The sequence below is a fragment of the Drosophila busckii genome, chromosome 2R (assembly GCF_011750605.1).
Source record: "Drosophila busckii strain San Diego stock center, stock number 13000-0081.31 chromosome 2R, ASM1175060v1, whole genome shotgun sequence".
NCBI classification, from domain to species: Eukaryota; Metazoa; Arthropoda; class Insecta; order Diptera; family Drosophilidae; genus Drosophila; species Drosophila busckii.
Window position 1 is genome coordinate 16,778,006 of NC_046605.1, and position 19,133 is coordinate 16,797,138.

Here is a 19,133-nt window from a genome sequence, read left to right on the forward strand (position 1 = left end):
CTGCATGATTTTTAGCCTTGCAGCTATAAAGACCAGCATGTCTAGCTTGAACATTATCTATGCTTAAAACCGAATTTCGCTAGCCACCTTTGACAACAGTTATGCCTGAATATGAGCTGATACCATAATCATTAAATAACCACTCAATATCCAACGGTAAATCACCACTTGAGATAAGACACATAACCGAAACGGAAGCATCAACATTTGTGGGTTTCTCGCCAAAGTCAAAGGGTAAGATTTGGGGTGGTACTTAAAAAAAATTATAGCCTTAATTAAAAATATATTTCAAGATAACTTTCTATTATTAAAGCATTATATTTAATCCTTTTAAATACCATTAACAATTAACTCGCTAGTATAGTTAACAGCCGCGGCTTTATTATGAGCACGACAACTATATTTTCCAGCATGTTGAGCCTGCACATTATCTATGCCCAGGACACTGCTGCGCTTGCCGCCCTTGACAACAGTTATGCCTGAATAGGAGCTAATCCCGTAGTCATTGAATAACCATTCAATATCAATAGGTAAATCACCACTGGAGATAAGACAGGTAACCGATACAGAATCCTCTACATTGGTAGGCTCGTCGCCAAAGTCGAAAGGTAAGATTTTGGGTGGTACTTAAAGAAAATTATAGCATAAAATAAATTATATTTAAAGATAATTTTGTATTACTTAATGTTTAAGACTATTAAATACCATTAACGATTAACTCGCTGGTATAGTTAACAGCAGCGGCTTTATTATGAGCACGACAACTATATTTGCCAGCATGTCGAGCTTGCACATTATCTATGCCCAGCACACTGCTGCGTTTTCCCATTTTAACCACACTGATGCCCGAATAAGAGCTAATGCCATAATCGTTGAACAACCATTCAATATCCAAAGGTAAATCACCGCTGCTGATTAAACACGTAACCGAAACCGAGTCCTCTACATTTGTAGGCTGCTCACCAAAGTCAAAGGGCGTAATTTTGGGCGGAACTTGTGTGAATAAAATATAAAAAATTAACTAAATTTTACTACAAATTACAAAACTAAATAGTTTTTAAATTAATATGTTTATACCATTCACAATCAACTCTGTGGTATAATTAACTGCCGCTGCATGATTCTTAGCCCTGCAGCTATAATGACCAGCATGTCTGGCCTGCACATTATCTATGCTTAACATGCTGTTTCTTTTACCGCCCTTGATAACATTTATGCCCGAGTAAGAGCTTATGCCATATTCATTAAAGTACCATTCAATATCAATTGGCAAATCACCGCTGCTGATTAAACAGGTAACTGAAACCGAATCTTCCACATTTGTAGGCTCCTCACCAAAGCTAAAGGGTGTGATTTTGGGCGGTGCTTTAAACAATAAATACAAACGAAAACATAATGCAAATAGTTAAAGCTTAATTAAATAAAGTACCATTAACAATGAGTTCAGTTGTATAATTAACAGCAGCCGCTTGATTCTTGGCGCGACATGTATAATTTCCCACATGATTGGCATGCACATTATCTATGCTTAGCACACTATTGCGCTTGCCCCCCTTCATAACCATAATGCCAGAATAGGAGCTGATGCCATAGTTATTGAATAGCCATTCAATATCAATAGGTAAATCGCCAGTAGGTATTAAACATGTAATTGAAACAGAGTCCTCAACATTGGCAGGCTCCTCGCCAAAGCTAAAGGCAGTTATTTTGGGTGGCACTAAGCGGAGTAAAATATATAACAGGCATTTAAATTTTAAAGTCGATTAAAGTTTGCAAGGCTGCCACTTGTCATGTTTACGCGATCAGCTGCGAGCTTTAGTATTTATCGATAGCTTGACAGTATTTTCGGATTGTAGCTGGTCACACTTAAAGTCATACTTTGATTTTTGCAGTTAAATGCAATAAAAGTTTGCATGGGTTTTAACAAAAGTGTTTACAATAAATAAAAATTTAAATAAAAAATGCTAACAAATAGCAAATACCATTCACAATCAACTCGGCTGTATACTCCGCCGCATCAGCATCGTTGCGCGCCTTGCAGGTGTAATTGCCAGCATGCGAGGCTTGCACTGCGTCTATAGTCAAAATGCTGGCCTTCTTGCCGCCTTTGACTATGGAGACACCTGTATAGGCAGGCACGTTGACGCCATTGAAGAGCCAAGTGATATCCATTGGCAGGTCACCCAGGTAGATGAGACAATTTACCGAAACCGATTCCTCAAAGTTGATGGCATGATTGCCAAAGTCAAAGGGAGCAATTTTGGGTGGCACTTCGGGATAAGGGATTGGATAAACAAAAGCAAATACACAAAAATAAAATTTTGAAGCAGCTACCATTCACGACCAGCTGCGCAGTGTAGTTGACCGATGTGGCGCGATTGACGGCAACACAAGTATAATTGCCAGCATGATGATCGCGCACATAGTCTATGGATAGAGCGCTAATCTTTTTGCCTAACTTAACCATTGACACATCGTAGACATGCTCATTGATCTCGCGTCCATTGAAAAGCCAAGCAAAGCTAACAGGAAAATCACCCGAGGTAACCAAACATTGTACGCTGGCGGATTCACCAAAATTCGCAGGCTCTTCACCAAAGTCAAATGGAGCAATTTTGGGTGAAACTTAAAGCACAACAAAATAAAAATGAAATTGTAAAATAATGTATATTTTTTATAGCAAGTTGTTAACCATTAACTTTGAGCTCAGCCGTGTGGTTAACACGACCAGCGCGATTCTCGGCTATGCAGCTGTAGTTGCCAGCATGTTTGGCCGAAACAGCTTCGATGGTAAGTTCATTGATGCGTTTGCCACGTTTTGTGGTTAAGATTTCTAAGTAATCCTCAAAGGGTTTGCCATTCAAACTCCAGCTTATGTTTACAGGCAAATCCCCACCAGAAACAGTGCATTGTACACTAACAAATTCGCCATAGCTCATGGACTGATCGCCAAAGCTAAACGGATTGATGCGCGGCAAAGCTAAGAAATATTTTATACACACATTTTAGACGCAGCAGCAAACACTTGTTAAAGGACAACACTAATAGATTTAAACTACATTAAAAAATTAATTCAATATATGGTAACTACTTTTCGGTAAACCGAAGCTTAAAGTTGCTTATGCACCGTTGACAATAAGCTCGGCGGAATGCTCTGCACGTCCGGCGGAGTTGCTGGCAATACACGTAAAATTGCCCGCATGCTTGGCCTCGATGGCATCAATCATAAGATTATGTATGCGCTGGCCACGCTTCTCCGTAAATATTTGCAGCTCCGGCAAAAGCGGATGACGATTCAAGGTCCATATAACCGACACAGGCAAATCTCCGCCCGAAATGGTGCAATGCACCGAGACAGGTTCACCAAAATTCATGGGCTCCGAGCCAAAGGAAAAGGGTGTAATCTTGGGTGGCACTGGGATTTTGCAAATTAATAATAAAAAATAAATAAATTTGATTACAAAATGTGAGCAGTCAAACCATTGACTATCAAACGCGCTGTATGCGCTGTTAACCCCGCCTTATTCTGGGCATGGCAGGAGTAGGAGCCCGCATGATGCGCTGCCACTGCCTCAATGGACAGCACTTTGATGCGCTTGCCAATGCGCGAATAGGAAATATCATGATAACTATCTATGGTTGCATTATTCAACAGCCAGGTAACATTAATGGGCAAATCACCGCCCAGTATGGTGCACTGCACCGAGGCAGGCTCGCCATAATTCAAAGGCTCCTCACCGAATTCAAAGGGCGCTATTTTGGGTGCAACTGCGAGAGCGTGTAGAATGTAAGTTAGTTAGTTGTTATTAGTAACTAAGCCAAGGCCAAACTGTTAAAGCAACCACCAACAATAAAACTGTTTTTTAGTTTAGGTCGAGTACCATTCACTGTAAGATTGACGTCATAGCTGACAGTGCCCGCTACATTGCTGGCAATGCAGCTATAGAGACCCGTATGCGCTGGACTTGCGCTGGCTATGGACAACATGCTAGTCTTGCCACTAATGCGATTGGTGCGCATTTGTGGCTGCTGCTGCAGTTGCAGCAAACTGGCATCGCTCGCCTCATTCGAGCTGCGCTCAAAGCTCCAGTGTATGCGCACAGGACGATCGCCCTTCTGCAGCTGACAAAACAAGTCTATAGAGTCGCCCACATTGATGACATCGTCATAGGCAAAGGGCACAATCTGCGGTGGCACTACATGTGTATAGGATAGGGCATCAAATTATAAAAAGTAAATAATAAGCACAGATCGACCACTTGCGATAAAATAAACTTTCAAAACAAATCGATTAATAATCGCTAGAGTTAGAGCTGCGCACCATTTACAAATAGTTCAGCGTTATAGCTAGAATTTCCCGCCGAATTGCTGGCAACACAGCTATAATTGCCTGCATGCAAAGCTTTGACCATTTCCACTGTCAACAGACTAATGCGTTCACCGATTTTGCTGGCCAACATGCCCAGATGTGGAAACAGCGGCAAACCATTGTGCAGCCAACGTATTCTCAAGGGCAAATCCCCCTTGGCCACATGACAAGTCAATTGAACGCTGTCGCCCTCATTAGCCTCAGCCTCAAAGCTAAAGGGCGTTATGCTAGGCAGCACTGGATTGGGATTTTAAATAATAAGCAAAACACAAAAAAAGGAAAATATGTTTTATATATTTTTGTAAGTAAAAATGAGCACCATTCACTTTGAGCTCGGCGCTGTAGCTCATTTGGCCTGCTTGATTGCTGGCCAAGCAGGTGTAAATACCACGATGTTCAGCAGCTATATAATCTATATTCAAGGTGCTGGATTTGCTGGACAGCCGTCCTATAGCGACATCCCAATCACCGCTAGTCAAAGTCTGATTATTCAAAGCCCAGCTGATGTTTATGGGCAAATCGCCCTTTATAATGGTGCATTGTATGCCCAAAGTTTCGCCAGAGTTTGAAGCCTCATCGCCAAAATCAAAGGGACGTATTTGTGGCGGCACTAAAGTATTGGGATTAAAGCAAATTATAGTAAAACAAAAACAACAAAAATTATAAACAACAATAATTTGTTATTAAATGGGCTTTTAACCGTTGACTACTAGCTCAGCTGTTTGCGCAGCGCTGCCCGCCGCATTGCTGGCAATGCATTTGAATAGACCACGATGATGACCATTGATGGAGTCTATGCTCAAAGAGCTTAGCTTGGGTGACATTTTTATAATGCGTATGCCCGCGTTCCCATTGGTTATGGGCTGTCCATTCAGCGTCCAGTGCAGCTGCAGCGGCGTATCGCCTTTGAAGACCATGCACTGCACGGCAGTGCTGTCGCCGTAGTTGGAGGGCTCATCACCAAAAATAAAGGGCATTACCTGAGGCGGCACTGCAGCAAAGATTTAAAAGAAGACTAAGAACTGACTTTGACTGGAATCAAGACCTTATGGTTAGAAAACCATTTACTGTTTATTTTGAGAAGCTGCAACTAATTGCCTCAAGCTTTCATTATAATTTGTAATTATTTTTAATCGTTTATCGCAATAATTATTATTAACAGTCGATTAATTTAATTTTTTTGTTCGTTTGTTTGATTTTTTTTGTATTTCTCGTTGATTAAGAGCATAACACCTTGCAGCATTTAATTAAATTTTATTTATTCTTTATTGTTGATCAGCCTAACATTAACTAGCACAACCAGCTGCCTTCGAATGTTAACCAGATGACAACAACACAGCCTGACAATAACAACAACAACAACAGCAAGTGCAGCCAACAACAACAACAATATCATTTAATTTTGTAGTGCCACTAAAGCGTAGTGTATTAATAAGCGTGCTAGTTATACTTTTTATATATTTAATGTGACTAATTAGCACAAACCATTCACTTGCAACTCGGCAACATATTCGCTGCTGCCAGCTTGATTGCTGGCAATGCATTTATAAACACCGCGATGAAATGCAGCCAATGAATCAATATTCAATGAGCTTGTGCGTTTATTTAGACGTAGAACACTAAAACCATGTTCGCCATTTATAATGGGCGCTGAGTTAAGTGACCAGCGAATTTCCAGCGGCAAATCGCCTTTGGGCACCACACAATTGGCGCTGGCTATGTCGCCCACATCGGCGGCTGCCTCACCAAAGCTAAAGGGCAGCACTTGAGGTGGCACTTGAAAATTAACATGTTGAAAATTAAATTAAACCATAAATAAAATGCAAAACTTAAAAGTTAGAGATGAGCTAGACACGAGAGAGAGAGAGAGACAAGCACAAACCATTCACGTGCAATTCAGCGCTGTATTCAGCGCTGCCCGCTTTATTTGTTGCAATGCACTTGTAGTTGCCACGATGATGCGCCTCCAGCGAATCAATGCTTAAGGAGCTGGTGCGTGGATTTAAGCGCGTCAAGGAGAAGCCATGCTCGCCTGTGATAATCGGCGCTGCATTGAGCGTCCAGCGTATTTCCATGGGCAAGTCACCCTTGGTAACCATGCAGTTAACTCCCGCCATATCACCCGTGTTGGCAATTTCAAGCCCAAAGTCAAAGGATTGTATTTGAGGGAGCACTTTTTGTTATGGGCGGGTAGAAATTAAATTAAAATAATAATTTAATTGCAAGCAAAAGAAAACTTCTACAAATTGTCTATAAATTCTAGACAAACCATTAACTTCTAGCACGGCTACGTGTTCAGCAAAACCCGCTGAATTATTCGCAATGCATTTGTAGCTGCCACGATGTACTGCCTCCAAGGAATCGACGTTCAATGAACTTGTGCGTTTATTCAGACGCACTAGAGTGAAACCCAGTTCACCATTTACTATCAACGCTGAATTTAAGGTCCAGTATATATCCAAGGGTAAGTCACCTTTGGGTACCACACAAGTGAGACTGGCGACCTCGCCACGATTGAGCGGCTCATCACCAAAGCTAAAGGGACTTATTTGTGGCGCAACTAAAGAGAATGCAGATTGAAGTTTAAGGAAATTCCTTTTAAGACTTTGCAACTATTTGAAATTTTAGATGGTAGAGAAATGATGACTTCTTAAAACTGAAGATTTCCTTCATTGGAATGTGTTATTTTTATAAGTCTAATAAATTGTATTATAATCTAAGCTAAACAGACACACACAACACCGAATAAACCAACAAAGTTTAAAAGATTTAATAGAGAAAGAAGAAGAAGCAACAATTGTAATGGAAATTCTGCAATTTTGGACCAACCATTGACTTGCAGTTCAGCTGAATATTTAGCTTGACCCGCTAGATTTTGCGCTATGCAGCTATAAACGCCACGATGTTTAGCTTGTAAAGAATCAACGCTCATATAGCTAGTGCGACTATTAAGCTGCATAACTGTAAAGCCTTGCTGGCCATCTACTATAAGTTGGTCATTGAGCGTCCAATTGATGGCTAAAGGCAAATCGCCTTTTAGCACTACACAATTGATGCTTAAGACATCGCCCATGTTGAAGATTTCGCTGCCAAAGCTAAAGGGCAGCACATGAGGTTTAACTAAAGAAATGATTAAAAAATAATAATTTAAATAAAAAAATAATAATATTATAATTAATGTGTAGAAGCTAGCAGCAAATACCATTGACTTTAAGTTCGGAGCTGGTATAGCTAGAACCCGCTAGATTTTCAGCTATGCATTTAAATAGACCGCTATGATATTGCTCGACGGCGGCGATGTTCAAGACGCTTGTCTTGGGCGAAAGCTTGAGTATGGTAATGCCCTCCTCGCCATTGACAATGGGACGCGAATTGAGCGTCCATTTGATGGTAATAGGCACATCGCCCTTTTGCACCATGCACTGCACGCCGGCGTTTTCACCCGTATTGACAGGCTCATCGCCAAAGGAAAAGGGCGCAAGTGAAGGAGGCACTTGGGGGGTAAGAAAATTAAACAACAAAAGGTAAGATAAAAAAGTGAAGTTGAAATGGAGCACCGTTGACAGCGAGTAACGCGGATTGGCGAGTAACGCCAGCATTATTGGTGGCCACGCAGCTATAGTTGCCAGCATGACGCGCTCTAACGGATTCAATGCTAAACACGCTAATGCGTTGACTAGTGCGTGTAACGACAACACCATCATTGGTAAAGACGCGACCACCATTTTTGGTCCAGGCAATGTCCAGCGGTAAATCGCCTTTGTTAACGGTGCAATAGGCAGAGACCATGTCCTGCTCATTGATGCTATCGGCGCCAAAATCAAACGGCATAATTTGTGGCAACACTAACAAGAGGTAGGATAGATAAACAAAGTTTAGCAAAAAACTAAAACAAGCAACTAAAAAAACTGCAAGCTAATTCTGAAATTTCACCATTGACTGCAAGCAGCGCGGATTGGCGAGTAACCCCAGCGTTGTTGGTAGCCACGCAGCTATAATTGCCAGCATGACGAGCTCTAACGGACTCAATGCTGAGCACGCTCATGCGTGGACTATGACGATTGATCAAGACACCATCGTTGGTATAAAGACGTCCGCCGTTCTTGGTCCAGCTTATGTCTATAGGCAAATCGCCTTTGCTTACGGTGCAGGAAGCTGAGACCATGTCCTGCTCATTGATGCTCTCAGCGCCAAAATCGAACGGCAGCATTTGTGGCAAGACTAACAAGGAAGGATTGATAAACTAAATTTATAATGAAAGCAAAAGTTGTTAACTAAGGACGGCAAGCTAGAGCTTTCACCATTAACTGCCAGCATTGCGGATTCTCTAGTCGCGCCCGCATTGTTGGTAGCCACGCAGCTGTAGTTGCCCGCATGACGCGCTCTAACGGATTCAATGCTCAGCACGCTCAAGCGCTGACTATTGCGATTAACTAATAAGCCATCGTTGGTATAGAGACGTCCGCCGTTCTTGGTCCAATAAATATCCACAGGCAAATCGCCTTTGTTAACAGTGCAGCTAACTGAAACCATGTCCAGCTCATTGATGCTCTCAGCGCCAAAATCAAAGTGCACTATCTGTGGTAGAACTAATAACACAAACAATAAAACAAAAGCAAAGGCAAAACAATAAAAAGCTGAGCTAGTAACCATTGACAGCCAGCAGCGCCCAGTGTCTGCTCTCCCCAGCATTGTTGGTGGCCACACAGCTGTAGTTGCCCGCATGACGCGCACGAACGGATTCAATGCTGAGCACGCTCATGCGTGTGCTGGTTTTGGTAACAACAATGCCATCGTTGGTATAAATACGACCGCCGTTCTTAGTCCAGCTGACGTCGATGGGCAGATCGCCTTTGTTTACAGTGCAGGAAGCCGATACCATGTCCAGCTCATTGACGCGCTCCTCGCCAAACTCAAAAGGCACAATCTGCGGCAATACTTCAAGTGCAACGGCAGGAAAGAGGAATAAATCAAACTAAGCAAAAAACAAAGCTAACAGCTATAACTTTTTATGATGAACTGCATTCACCATTCACACGCAGCTCCGCCGTGTGGTAAACACTGCCTGCCGCATTGCGTGCCACACACGTATAATTGGCACGATGACGCGCGTGCACAGACTCAATGCTCAGCATGCTAATGCGCTGCGTAGTCTTGGTGATCAGTATGCCATCGTTGGACATAAGCTTCGCCACGCCCAGCTCGGGCTGCGGCGCTGTTGTCCAGTACAGCTCAAGCGGCGTATCGCCTTTGTTAACCGTGCAGGTGGCCGAGACCATATCATTCATATTTATGGTCTCCTCGCCAAAATCAAAGTGCGCTATCTGTGGCGGCACTAAGTAAACCAATTTTACATTTTTAAGTGAACCAAGCGACCAACGTTGCAGCTGTAAGAGATTGTAAACCCGCCCAGTAGCAAAGTCCCCAGCTTGGCTTCCGTTTGGGAAGCATTCTCAGCTGGGTTTCGAATTGAAAGTTTGTAACTTACCCATGACTTGCACTTCGAGTGATCCACGTGCGGAGTAACCTTCCTGATTTTTGGCCACACATGTGTAGGTTGCCTGGTCCGAGTTGCGTTCCACATTTTCAATTATCAGCGTGCCATTGGGGAAAACTTTCTGCTTGCGATTTATGGGTAAAGCGCGATTGTCTAAGAAATTAATAACAAATTTGAATATTAGTGATTTAAAATTAGAAATTGTTATTCAAGGAAGGTGCAAAATATTTATCTGGTTCTGTCGAAATTATTGATACTGAATCGTATCACTTTTAGTTTTGTTTCACCGAAGGAATAAAATTGCTTTTAAGACCCAACAGCCTCCATTTTACCCTCTAAAAAACCTTGTCAATAATTTTTACTCACCACGCTCCCAGACAATAGAATCGATGGGATAACCAGCAACGGGACAAGTCACCATTAGCGTCTCTCCAGCAACAATAGCTTTCTTCTCCATTTGCCGAATGTAGGGCAATCCATAGACATTCAACTTGGCCGAGTGCTCAGCCACGCCCACTTTGCTCTTGGCAATGCATTTGTACAATCCACCATCATTGGCATGCACCGAGGTAATGTTCAGATACGAGACCACATCGCCATTTACTGTTACATATTGTCCCACTTGATAGCGCTCATTGTTGGCAATCTTTTTGCCATCGAGTTCCCAGGAGATTTCAGGTGTAGGATTGCCGCCAGCAACGCACTTGAGGAACACACTTGGTCCGGGCTCCATGGTCTCCTCTTGGAAGGCCTGACGTATCACAGGAGGATCGAAACGACCGCCCAGCTTAAGCTCAGCGCTGGCCTCGGCGGATTCCTGATCGTTGCGCACAAAACATTGATACATGCCCTTGTCCTCTTTCTTGACCGATTCAATGCGCAGCACGGGCTCGCTGTGTCCCATGGCCTTGCCGTCCTTCATCCAGCTGACAGTCTTGATGGGATTACCAGTGTATTGGCAGGTGAATACAGCGGGACGTCCAAAGTCAATGGTCTGTGTGGGTGGATCGATTTTGGCCGAGAGTGGTGCAGTTACAGTTAAGACAGTTTCAACGCTTTCACCGCCCACAGAGTTGTTCACTACGCAAAGATATTTGCCAGAATCCTCGACGACTGCATCCTTGATAATAAGTGTGCCAGAGACTTGCTTAACGCGATCATTCAATACCACAGCCTGTTTGCGAGTGGTGCCCTCAATGAATTTGTACCATCTGTAAAGATATCGAGAGATTAGTATTGGACAGTCAAGCGCGTGGGGTTGGCAGTGGGAAGCGAGAAGTGAGCACAAAATGAGCAAATGTTGGGCAAATCTAATGTTGATAAATTGATGTTCAATAAAACTTTATTTTATTTTATTTTCATTAAGAGAATATTAAACAATATTTAAAATTTATTTAAAATAATTAACTCAAATGTACTCAAATTTTTGTATATAAAATTAATTTAAAAATCAATAAAATAAAAATTATCCAGGTATTATTAAATAGTCTCATTATTCTTTATTCTGTTTGAAGAACTTTATTTTTATATTGTATTATTCATAGTGTTAGATTTGTGTAGAATAATTTGCTGAAGAACTGGATAAGGAACTTTATTTAGAAACAAGCTTAAATTATAAATAAAATATTTACTTTGTTTTTATAGTTTTTTTTTTGCCCAACATACTTACCTTAAGCTCATTTTGTGCAAACTTTTCATGGGTTTGGGGATGGAAGCGCCTAACAGAGAAACTGACAACCTAACAAGCTAACCTATATACTGGGACTGGAAAACCTTGGCCAGGACAATGGGCCACAAAAATTTGCCCCTCGGGCACATCATTGATTTCAATACTTTTGCTGGCAATGCGTGGCTTAACATGGCCAATGGGCTCTGCAAAGTTGTTTTAGATAAAATAGTAAGAGCTGCTAGGAAACTATTGCCAACTGCCTGAATGCTTAAATAGAATATATAGATACCTAAAAGCAGGCATGGGATAGCCTTGAGCTTGACATAACATGCCAAAGCCTTGGCCCAACTTGCGTGTTAACTCTTGCAAGCGATCACCAGATGTGGTAGGAGCAACACTACCAATTGGCTCTGAAATAGAATAAATGCACTAAGAAAACTGCCCGAGTTACCTAAAAGCTGGTGTGGGATAGGATTGCCCCAGACATAATACGGCTATATTGCTGGCACTTGATATAGTTATTTCCTGCAAGCGTCCACCTGATATTTTGGGCGCTACACTGCCCATGGGTTCTGCAAGGTTGTTCAATAAATTTTATATATAACTTGAAATAAAACATAAACTGCCTGCCTGTCAACTTAGGTAATAGACAAACCTTATAATGGGCACTGGAAAAGCCTGAGCTTGACACAATAAAGCAAAACTTGTAGCAATATCCTTAACAAATGTAAAACTCTTGGATTCACCCGAAAAAGTAGGAGCCTTAGCACCCACAGGTTCTAAAAAAAAAATGACAACAAATTTGTTTTCAAAAAGTGAAGCTGGGATAGCTGTACCTTATTAGTGGCACTGGATAGGCTTGAGCTTGGCAAAGCAAAGCAAAACTTTGACCAAAATTACGCACAAATGTATAACTTTTCATATCAGAGGCAAAAGTGGGACCTTTGGCGCTGACAGGCTCTAAAATGTTAAATTTGTTAACATTTGACAAATTGAGCTAATCATATAAACTAAATGTTGACCAGTTGGCAGCGTAGTTAGCCCAGTGTATAATACAAGTCTAAGCGAAACTGTTGTATACCTTATAAAAGGCACAGGATAAGCTTGAGCCTGACAAAGCAAAACAATATGAGCTGAGCTGGCACCAAGCAAACTAGAGATTTTGGAAACGCTGGCAAACGTGGGCGCCTTGGCACCAACAGGTTCTAAAAATAAGATGTTAAGCTATAAAAAATTCTGTACAAAAAAGAAAACTGCCAAAATATGTTGGATACCTCATTGCAGGCACTGGATAAGCTTGAGCTTGACATAATAAAGCAAAACTTTGACCCACAGCGCGTGCATAAGTAAAGGAACTAGAATCAGTGGAAAATGTAGGCGCTCTGGCTCCAATGGGTTCTAAAAATAAGATGGTAAGCTGTTAAGAAAACTGCCTGATAATGTTGGTTAAAGGGTAATTCGAACTACCTCATAGCTGGCACGGGATAGGCCTGAGCTTGACATAGCAAAGCAAAACTTTGACCCACAGCGCGTGTATAGGAAAATGAATTTGAATCGGTGGAAAATGTGGGCGCTCTAGCTCCTATGGGTTCTGTACCACCACTCATCATACCATTAACCCCAATATTTACTCAAGCGCAACTGCTGAATACCTCATGCGGGCACTGGATAAGCTTGCGCCTGGCAAGCACACTCGCACCCCTCTTGGTATACCGCGCGTGCATAGCGCAACGAGGAATGGATCGCTGAGCTAAATGTTTGGACGCTCTAGAGCAATGCGGTTCTAAATGAGGATATAAGCTATTAAAAAATAGTGCACCTAAATAGAACAACTCGCCTGACCCCACATGTCGCTTATGGGTTGCTTTCACTACCCTCATAGCTGGCACGGGATAGGCCTGAGCTTGGCATAGCAAAGCAAAACTTTGACCCACAGCGCGATTGTAGGAAAATATATTAGAATCAGTGGAAAATGTGGGCGCTCTAGCTCCTATGGGTTCTGTAAATTATATTTAAAATTATATATAAGATGAGCACAACTGCCTGAATACCTCATGCTGGGCACTGGATAAGCCTGAGCCTGGCAAAGCAAAGCAAAACTTTGACCCACAGCGCGTGAATAGGAAAACGAATTGTAATCGCTGCTAAATGTTGGCGCTCTAGAGCCAATGGGTTCTATAAAAAAAATAAACATTTAATACAGCCAACTGCCTGAACTTGCCTAATAATGGGCACGGGAAAAGCTTGAGCTTGACATAATAAAGCAAAGCTGGAGTTGATGCCACGCTCAAAAATGCTGCCCTTGGAATCGCTGGAGAAAGTGGGCGCCTTAGCACCAACAGGCTCTAAAATTATTAATTATAACTAGTTAACAAACATAAATTTTATAGCAATTTTTACAGCAACAGTTGGCAGCGCTTTAGAAGCTAACTAAACACTAGCTAAGTTACCTAAATATGCCCACAGGATATGCTTGAAGCCTCACAGGTCAAGGCCAAGCTGCTGCTAAGCGGCGCGTGTATGGTAAAAGTGCTGGCAACACTGGGAAATGTGGGCGCCTTAAAGCCCACGGGTTCTAGACATTTGTAGAAAATAAGTTTAATAATTTAAACTAAGCTTAAACTGCCTGACTAAGAGTTGGAGTACAGATATCAACGACAGTCAATTTGATTTGATTTCTTTAAGTAGCTAAAAAGTTTATAGCAGCTTTATAAAATTCCTCCTAGCAAATTTTGAAAAAATTTTCAATGTGTTTTAACCAATACTGGAGACGAATTTCTAGCCTAGTATACAAAATTAGAACTACAAGATTAAATGTAATATTTCTAAGCTTCAATCCCATATTATTTTAATTCAGTTGTGTACTATATATAGTCATAATTATATTGCAGAAAAATTTAGCTGATCGATTTGATATCTAGACTATTATTTGAAGTTTACCTAAAAACAGGCACTGGAAAAGCCTGCGCCTGGCAAAGCATAGCAAAGGTGCTGCTCAGAGGGACATTCTGTTGAAAAGTTTGCACTCCAGTGGGCACTGCAGGTGCCTTGGAGCCTATGGGTTCTATGACAAAAATGAAAATTTGTTAAATAAACCCGCCTACAAACTTATGAAAACTGCCTGAATTTACCTAATAATGGGCACTGGATACGCTTGAGCTTGACAAAGCAGAGCAAAATCCGTGTCTCTGGCTTTCTGCACTTCAATTAATTTGTATTCAAGTGAAAATGTAGGCGCCTTTGCTCCAACGGGCTCTGCAAGCAGCAATAACAATAAATAGAAAACTTTTTTAAGCTCTTGCTGAAACTGTCTGAATGTTACAACTTTGAACTTTTGACACGCGCAGAGCAAGCAAAGTATAAACCAAATGCAACCACCGCAGACGTTGAACTTGTTGAACCCGCACAGAGCAAAGAGAATTCAAAGCGCAGCCGACAATAGCAAACTATGCACAATGCATATTTCATTAAGGTCAATGCTAAGCTTTCAACAAGTGCAAAAGTCAACACATGCGCAATACTAATACACAAAAAACAAGGTGAGCAGCGCAACAAGTCTGAGCTAAAAACCTCACACACACACACGCACGCTCACGTAAAGAGCGAAAGTTGACCCGAAAACGTGCGCAGAGCATAAACAAACAAGTGTGCGAGCGAGCTAGCAAGCAAACAGCAGTTAGGCAGGGGTAATTGTTTGGGAAATTTTCTTATGACTGCAGCGCATGCGCGAGCATTAAAGAGCGCTTTTGCTTAAGAGCGCACAAACAGGTGAGCGCAAAACCAAAGAGCGTATTTATTTTCTTTGCGTATGCGGCCGGTTTACGTTTTGTTTATTTAGCTTACATTTTTTGCTTTTTATTTGCGTCTGCGCGTGTGTGTGTGTGTTTTGTTTGTGTTTGCGTTTGCCGCATTTTATGAATGAAACGTGACAACAACAGCGGGTAACGTTCAATGGGGTTAAAGTTCGCACGGCTCATGCATAATTAAAAACACGCATAGGATATTTGCTTGAATGTGTGTGTGTGAGGCTAACCTACTGATAGGCACCGGAAATGCCTGCGCCGGGCATAACAAGACTATGTCTATGCCGAAATGCCGTTCAATGCCCGACCACTTGGTATCTATGGAGAGCGTGGGAGCCTTGGCCGAAATGGGTTCTAAGAAAATATTTGACAAGTGTTAGTTGCTGACATCGATTTATATTAAAGCCTAAACTAAACTGCATTGCTGTAAGTTGGGACAACTCGTTACCTAAAACTGGGCGCTGGATAACCTTGCGCTGGGCATAATAATGAAATAACAGAACCACTATGCAGTTCAAAGGGTTTGCTCATTATGGAAGGAATGCGTGGTGCCGTGCTTGAAATAGGTTCTATTAAAGATGAAAGTATTAGCAACAACTACTAAACTAAACTAAACGAAAACTGCCCAAAAGTTGACTACATCACCTAAAAGCTGGCACTGGATAAGCCTGAGCAGGACAAAACAAAGCCAAATTAGTGGACAGCATGCGTTCAATCCAAGAGCGTTTGATATCATTGGAGAGCAGCGTAGGCGCCTTGCCGCCCACAGGTTCTAACAAAAACCCAAGCAAAAAATTAAAAGCTATTTATATAAAGCCTACTGAATGTTTAGACAGTTTCGGCTTACCGAAAACTTGGCGCTGGATAGCCCTGAGCAGGACATAACAAGGATATAGCATGACTCTGACGCAGCTCCAAAGGTTTTTGCACCAAAGCGGGCAGCCTAGGCGCTGTGCTAGATATGGGCTCTGCAAATTGTTTGGCAGTTTAATAAAAAGTTAACTAAAACTAGACCTGAAGTTGGATTGGGGTGCACACTAATTTACCTAAAACTAGGCGCTGGATAACCCTGAGCAGGACATAAAATAGCCGTAGCAGCTTGCACTTCTACTGTATTTGGTTTGTAGCTGAGCGAATTTATTTTAGGTGGACTGCTTGCAATAGGTTCTAAAACAAAAGTATTTATTTTCAATTATAAGCGGAAACAAACAAAACTGAAAACTGCTGAAGTGTTGTAATACCTAAAAAATGGCACAGGATAAGCCTGAGCAGGACATAGCAAAGTAAAACTGCCAGTCAATGGCACATCCACATTGCGTGTCTTATCGCCTGAAGTTAATTTTGGGCCAACACTGCCCACAGGTTCTACAAAAGTCAAAGCAACAAGTTAATAGTAACTGCCTGAATTTAGAATTACCTAAAAAATGGCATAGGATACGCTTGACCAGGACAAAATAATGTAAAGCTGCTGCCCAAATGAGCTTCAGCATTTTTTAGACGATTTTCAACACTAATTTTGGGTGCCACGCTGCCCACAGGTTCTAAAAAATTAATTTAGACATTTTTATATATAAATGCATATAGAACAAAAGCCTGAATGTTGTTAATACCTATAAGCAGGCACAGGATAAGATTGAGCTGGACAAAAAAGCGTAAAGCTTGAGTTTAGCTGAGCTGCAGCATCTTTTAGGCGTTCACCAACACTGATTTTAGGCGCCACAGAGCCAACAGGTTCTAGTACAAACAAAATGAGTTAATTAAGTTGCTAATTGAAAACTGCTGTACCTAAATGCTGGCACTGGATACGACTGAGCTGGACAAAATATGCTTAGATCGCCTGCAAGCGGCACTTCCGCATCCTTGCGACGCTCACCAACACTGATTTTGGGCGGCACGCTGCCCACAGGCTCTAAAAATATGAATTCACAGACTTTGAAAACTGCCCTAGGGTGTGGGGTGAACTCAACAAAGCAACTGCCACAAAAGGCTTAGTCAAGCTCAGAGCTAATTACAATTTGGCAGCTAATGAGGCTTGAGAGCTTAAGAACTTTTACCTATAGAATGGCACCGGATAGGCCTGAGCAGGACAAAAGATGGCAACAGTTTGATTGCTTCTTATGCTATCGCGTGTCAAACCATCTTGCTTATTGACACGCGGCCCAACGCTGCCCACAGGCTCTGCAAGAAGCGCATAAATAAGCTAAAGTAAAACTGCCTGCGTACTTAGTGCTAAGCTCGACAATGATTGAGGACACACCTGTAAAAAGGTACGGGGTAAGCCTGAGCAGGACATCTGAGTGCTATGGTGCCCGTCTGGGGAATATGCTCATGACTAAACTCATCGTTCTTATTTACTTTGGGCGCCACGCTGCCCACAGGCTCTAAAATATTATGCATTAAATTAATAAAAATAGCACTGAGCACTGCCTGGGGGATAACTCGACATTTACCTATAAGCTGGCACTGGAAAAGCTTGAGCAGGACATTGTATAGCTATAGCCCGCTGACTGCTAATGCGATCATGATTAAATTCGTCCTTGCGATTAACACGTGGCGCAACACTGCCTATGGGCTCTGCAAAAGGATTGGGAATTAAACTTAGTCTTAAGCCAAACTAAGCTTGAAGCTGGGTTTATATACTCAACAATGCATTACCTAAATGCAGGCATAGGATAACCCTGCGCAGGACAAACTAAGCTTAGCGCATGGCCTAACTTAATTATTGATATCTTTACTTTGTCATTAATATCAACTTTGGGCGCTACTGAGCCCACAGGTTCTGCAATAATTAAACCAAACAGTTAAACTAAAGTCTAACTTGCTGACTTTTTACTGCCTGAATGTTAGTCTTACCTAAAAGCAGGCATAGGATAACCCTGAGCAGGACATAAAATGCTAAAAGTCACATTAGACTGCTTTGAAGCGAAAGTAAGCTTATCATTCATATCCACTTTGGGTGCCACCGAGCCCACAGGTTCTGAATTTAAATTAAAAAATATTCTATAAGGAAACTGCCTGAATGAAGCTTACCGAAAAGCTGGCATAGGATAACCCTGAGCTGGACACAAAAGACTTAGCGAAGCATTTGCTTGCTTTGAGGAGAACTTTAGTTTATCATTCATATCCACTTTGGGTGCTACACTGCCCACAGGTTCTAAATTGATAACAAAAGTTTTATTGTCAGCTGTGTTTTTTGCTAATGAAAACTGCCTGAGTAGCTAAGTAAGTTTACCTAAAAGCGGGCATAGGATAACCTTGAGCTGGACATATAAGACTCAACGGAGCAGCAGCTTTGATCAAAGCTATAGCAACTTTATCCTTTAAATCAACTTTGGGCGCCACCGTGCCAATGGGTTCTGGGAAATCAAAAGTCAATTTTTAATAGTTACAACTGCCTGAAGTGCCTACCTAAATGCTGGCATAGGATAGCCTTGAGCAGGACATATTAAGCTCAAAGGTGAGCCTAATTCTGTTACGGATAATGCCATTTTGTTTATTAAATCAACTTTGGGTGCCACAGTGCCAATGGGTTCTAAAATATAAATGCAAGAGTTAGAATTTAAACTGTCTGAATGCGCACCTAAATGCTGGCTTAGGATATCCTTGAGCCTTGCAAAACAAATTCAATGAGCTATTTGATTTTTTTATAGCAAAATCCATTTTATCATGCATGTCCACTTTGGGCGCTATACTGCCCACAGGCTCTGTAAGTTAAGCAAACTTTAAGCAATAAAACTAACTAATTGAAAACTGTCTGAATGAATTTGTATAGCATGTACCTATAAGCAGGCGTAG

The 19,133-nt window shown here is 41.7% G+C and overlaps 1 protein-coding gene across 1 annotated transcript in view; it reads right to left on the reverse strand.

Annotated features, from left to right (window-relative positions):
• LOC108595225 (maker97) overlaps nucleotides 1-19,133 on the reverse strand; it is a 65,452-nt gene that overhangs the window by 17,019 nt on the left and 29,300 nt on the right. The window contains exons 5-9 of the mRNA XM_017980413.2: nucleotides 14,016-14,110; nucleotides 12,617-12,645; nucleotides 10,233-11,077; nucleotides 9,858-10,019; nucleotides 3,882-4,196 (exon numbers count right to left, since the gene is read on the reverse strand). Coding sequence (XP_017835902.2) covers nucleotides 3,882-4,196; nucleotides 9,858-10,019; nucleotides 10,233-11,077; nucleotides 12,617-12,645; nucleotides 14,016-14,110 — 1,446 coding nt within the window. The remainder of the gene's footprint in view (nucleotides 1-3,881; nucleotides 4,197-9,857; nucleotides 10,020-10,232; nucleotides 11,078-12,616; nucleotides 12,646-14,015; nucleotides 14,111-19,133) is intronic.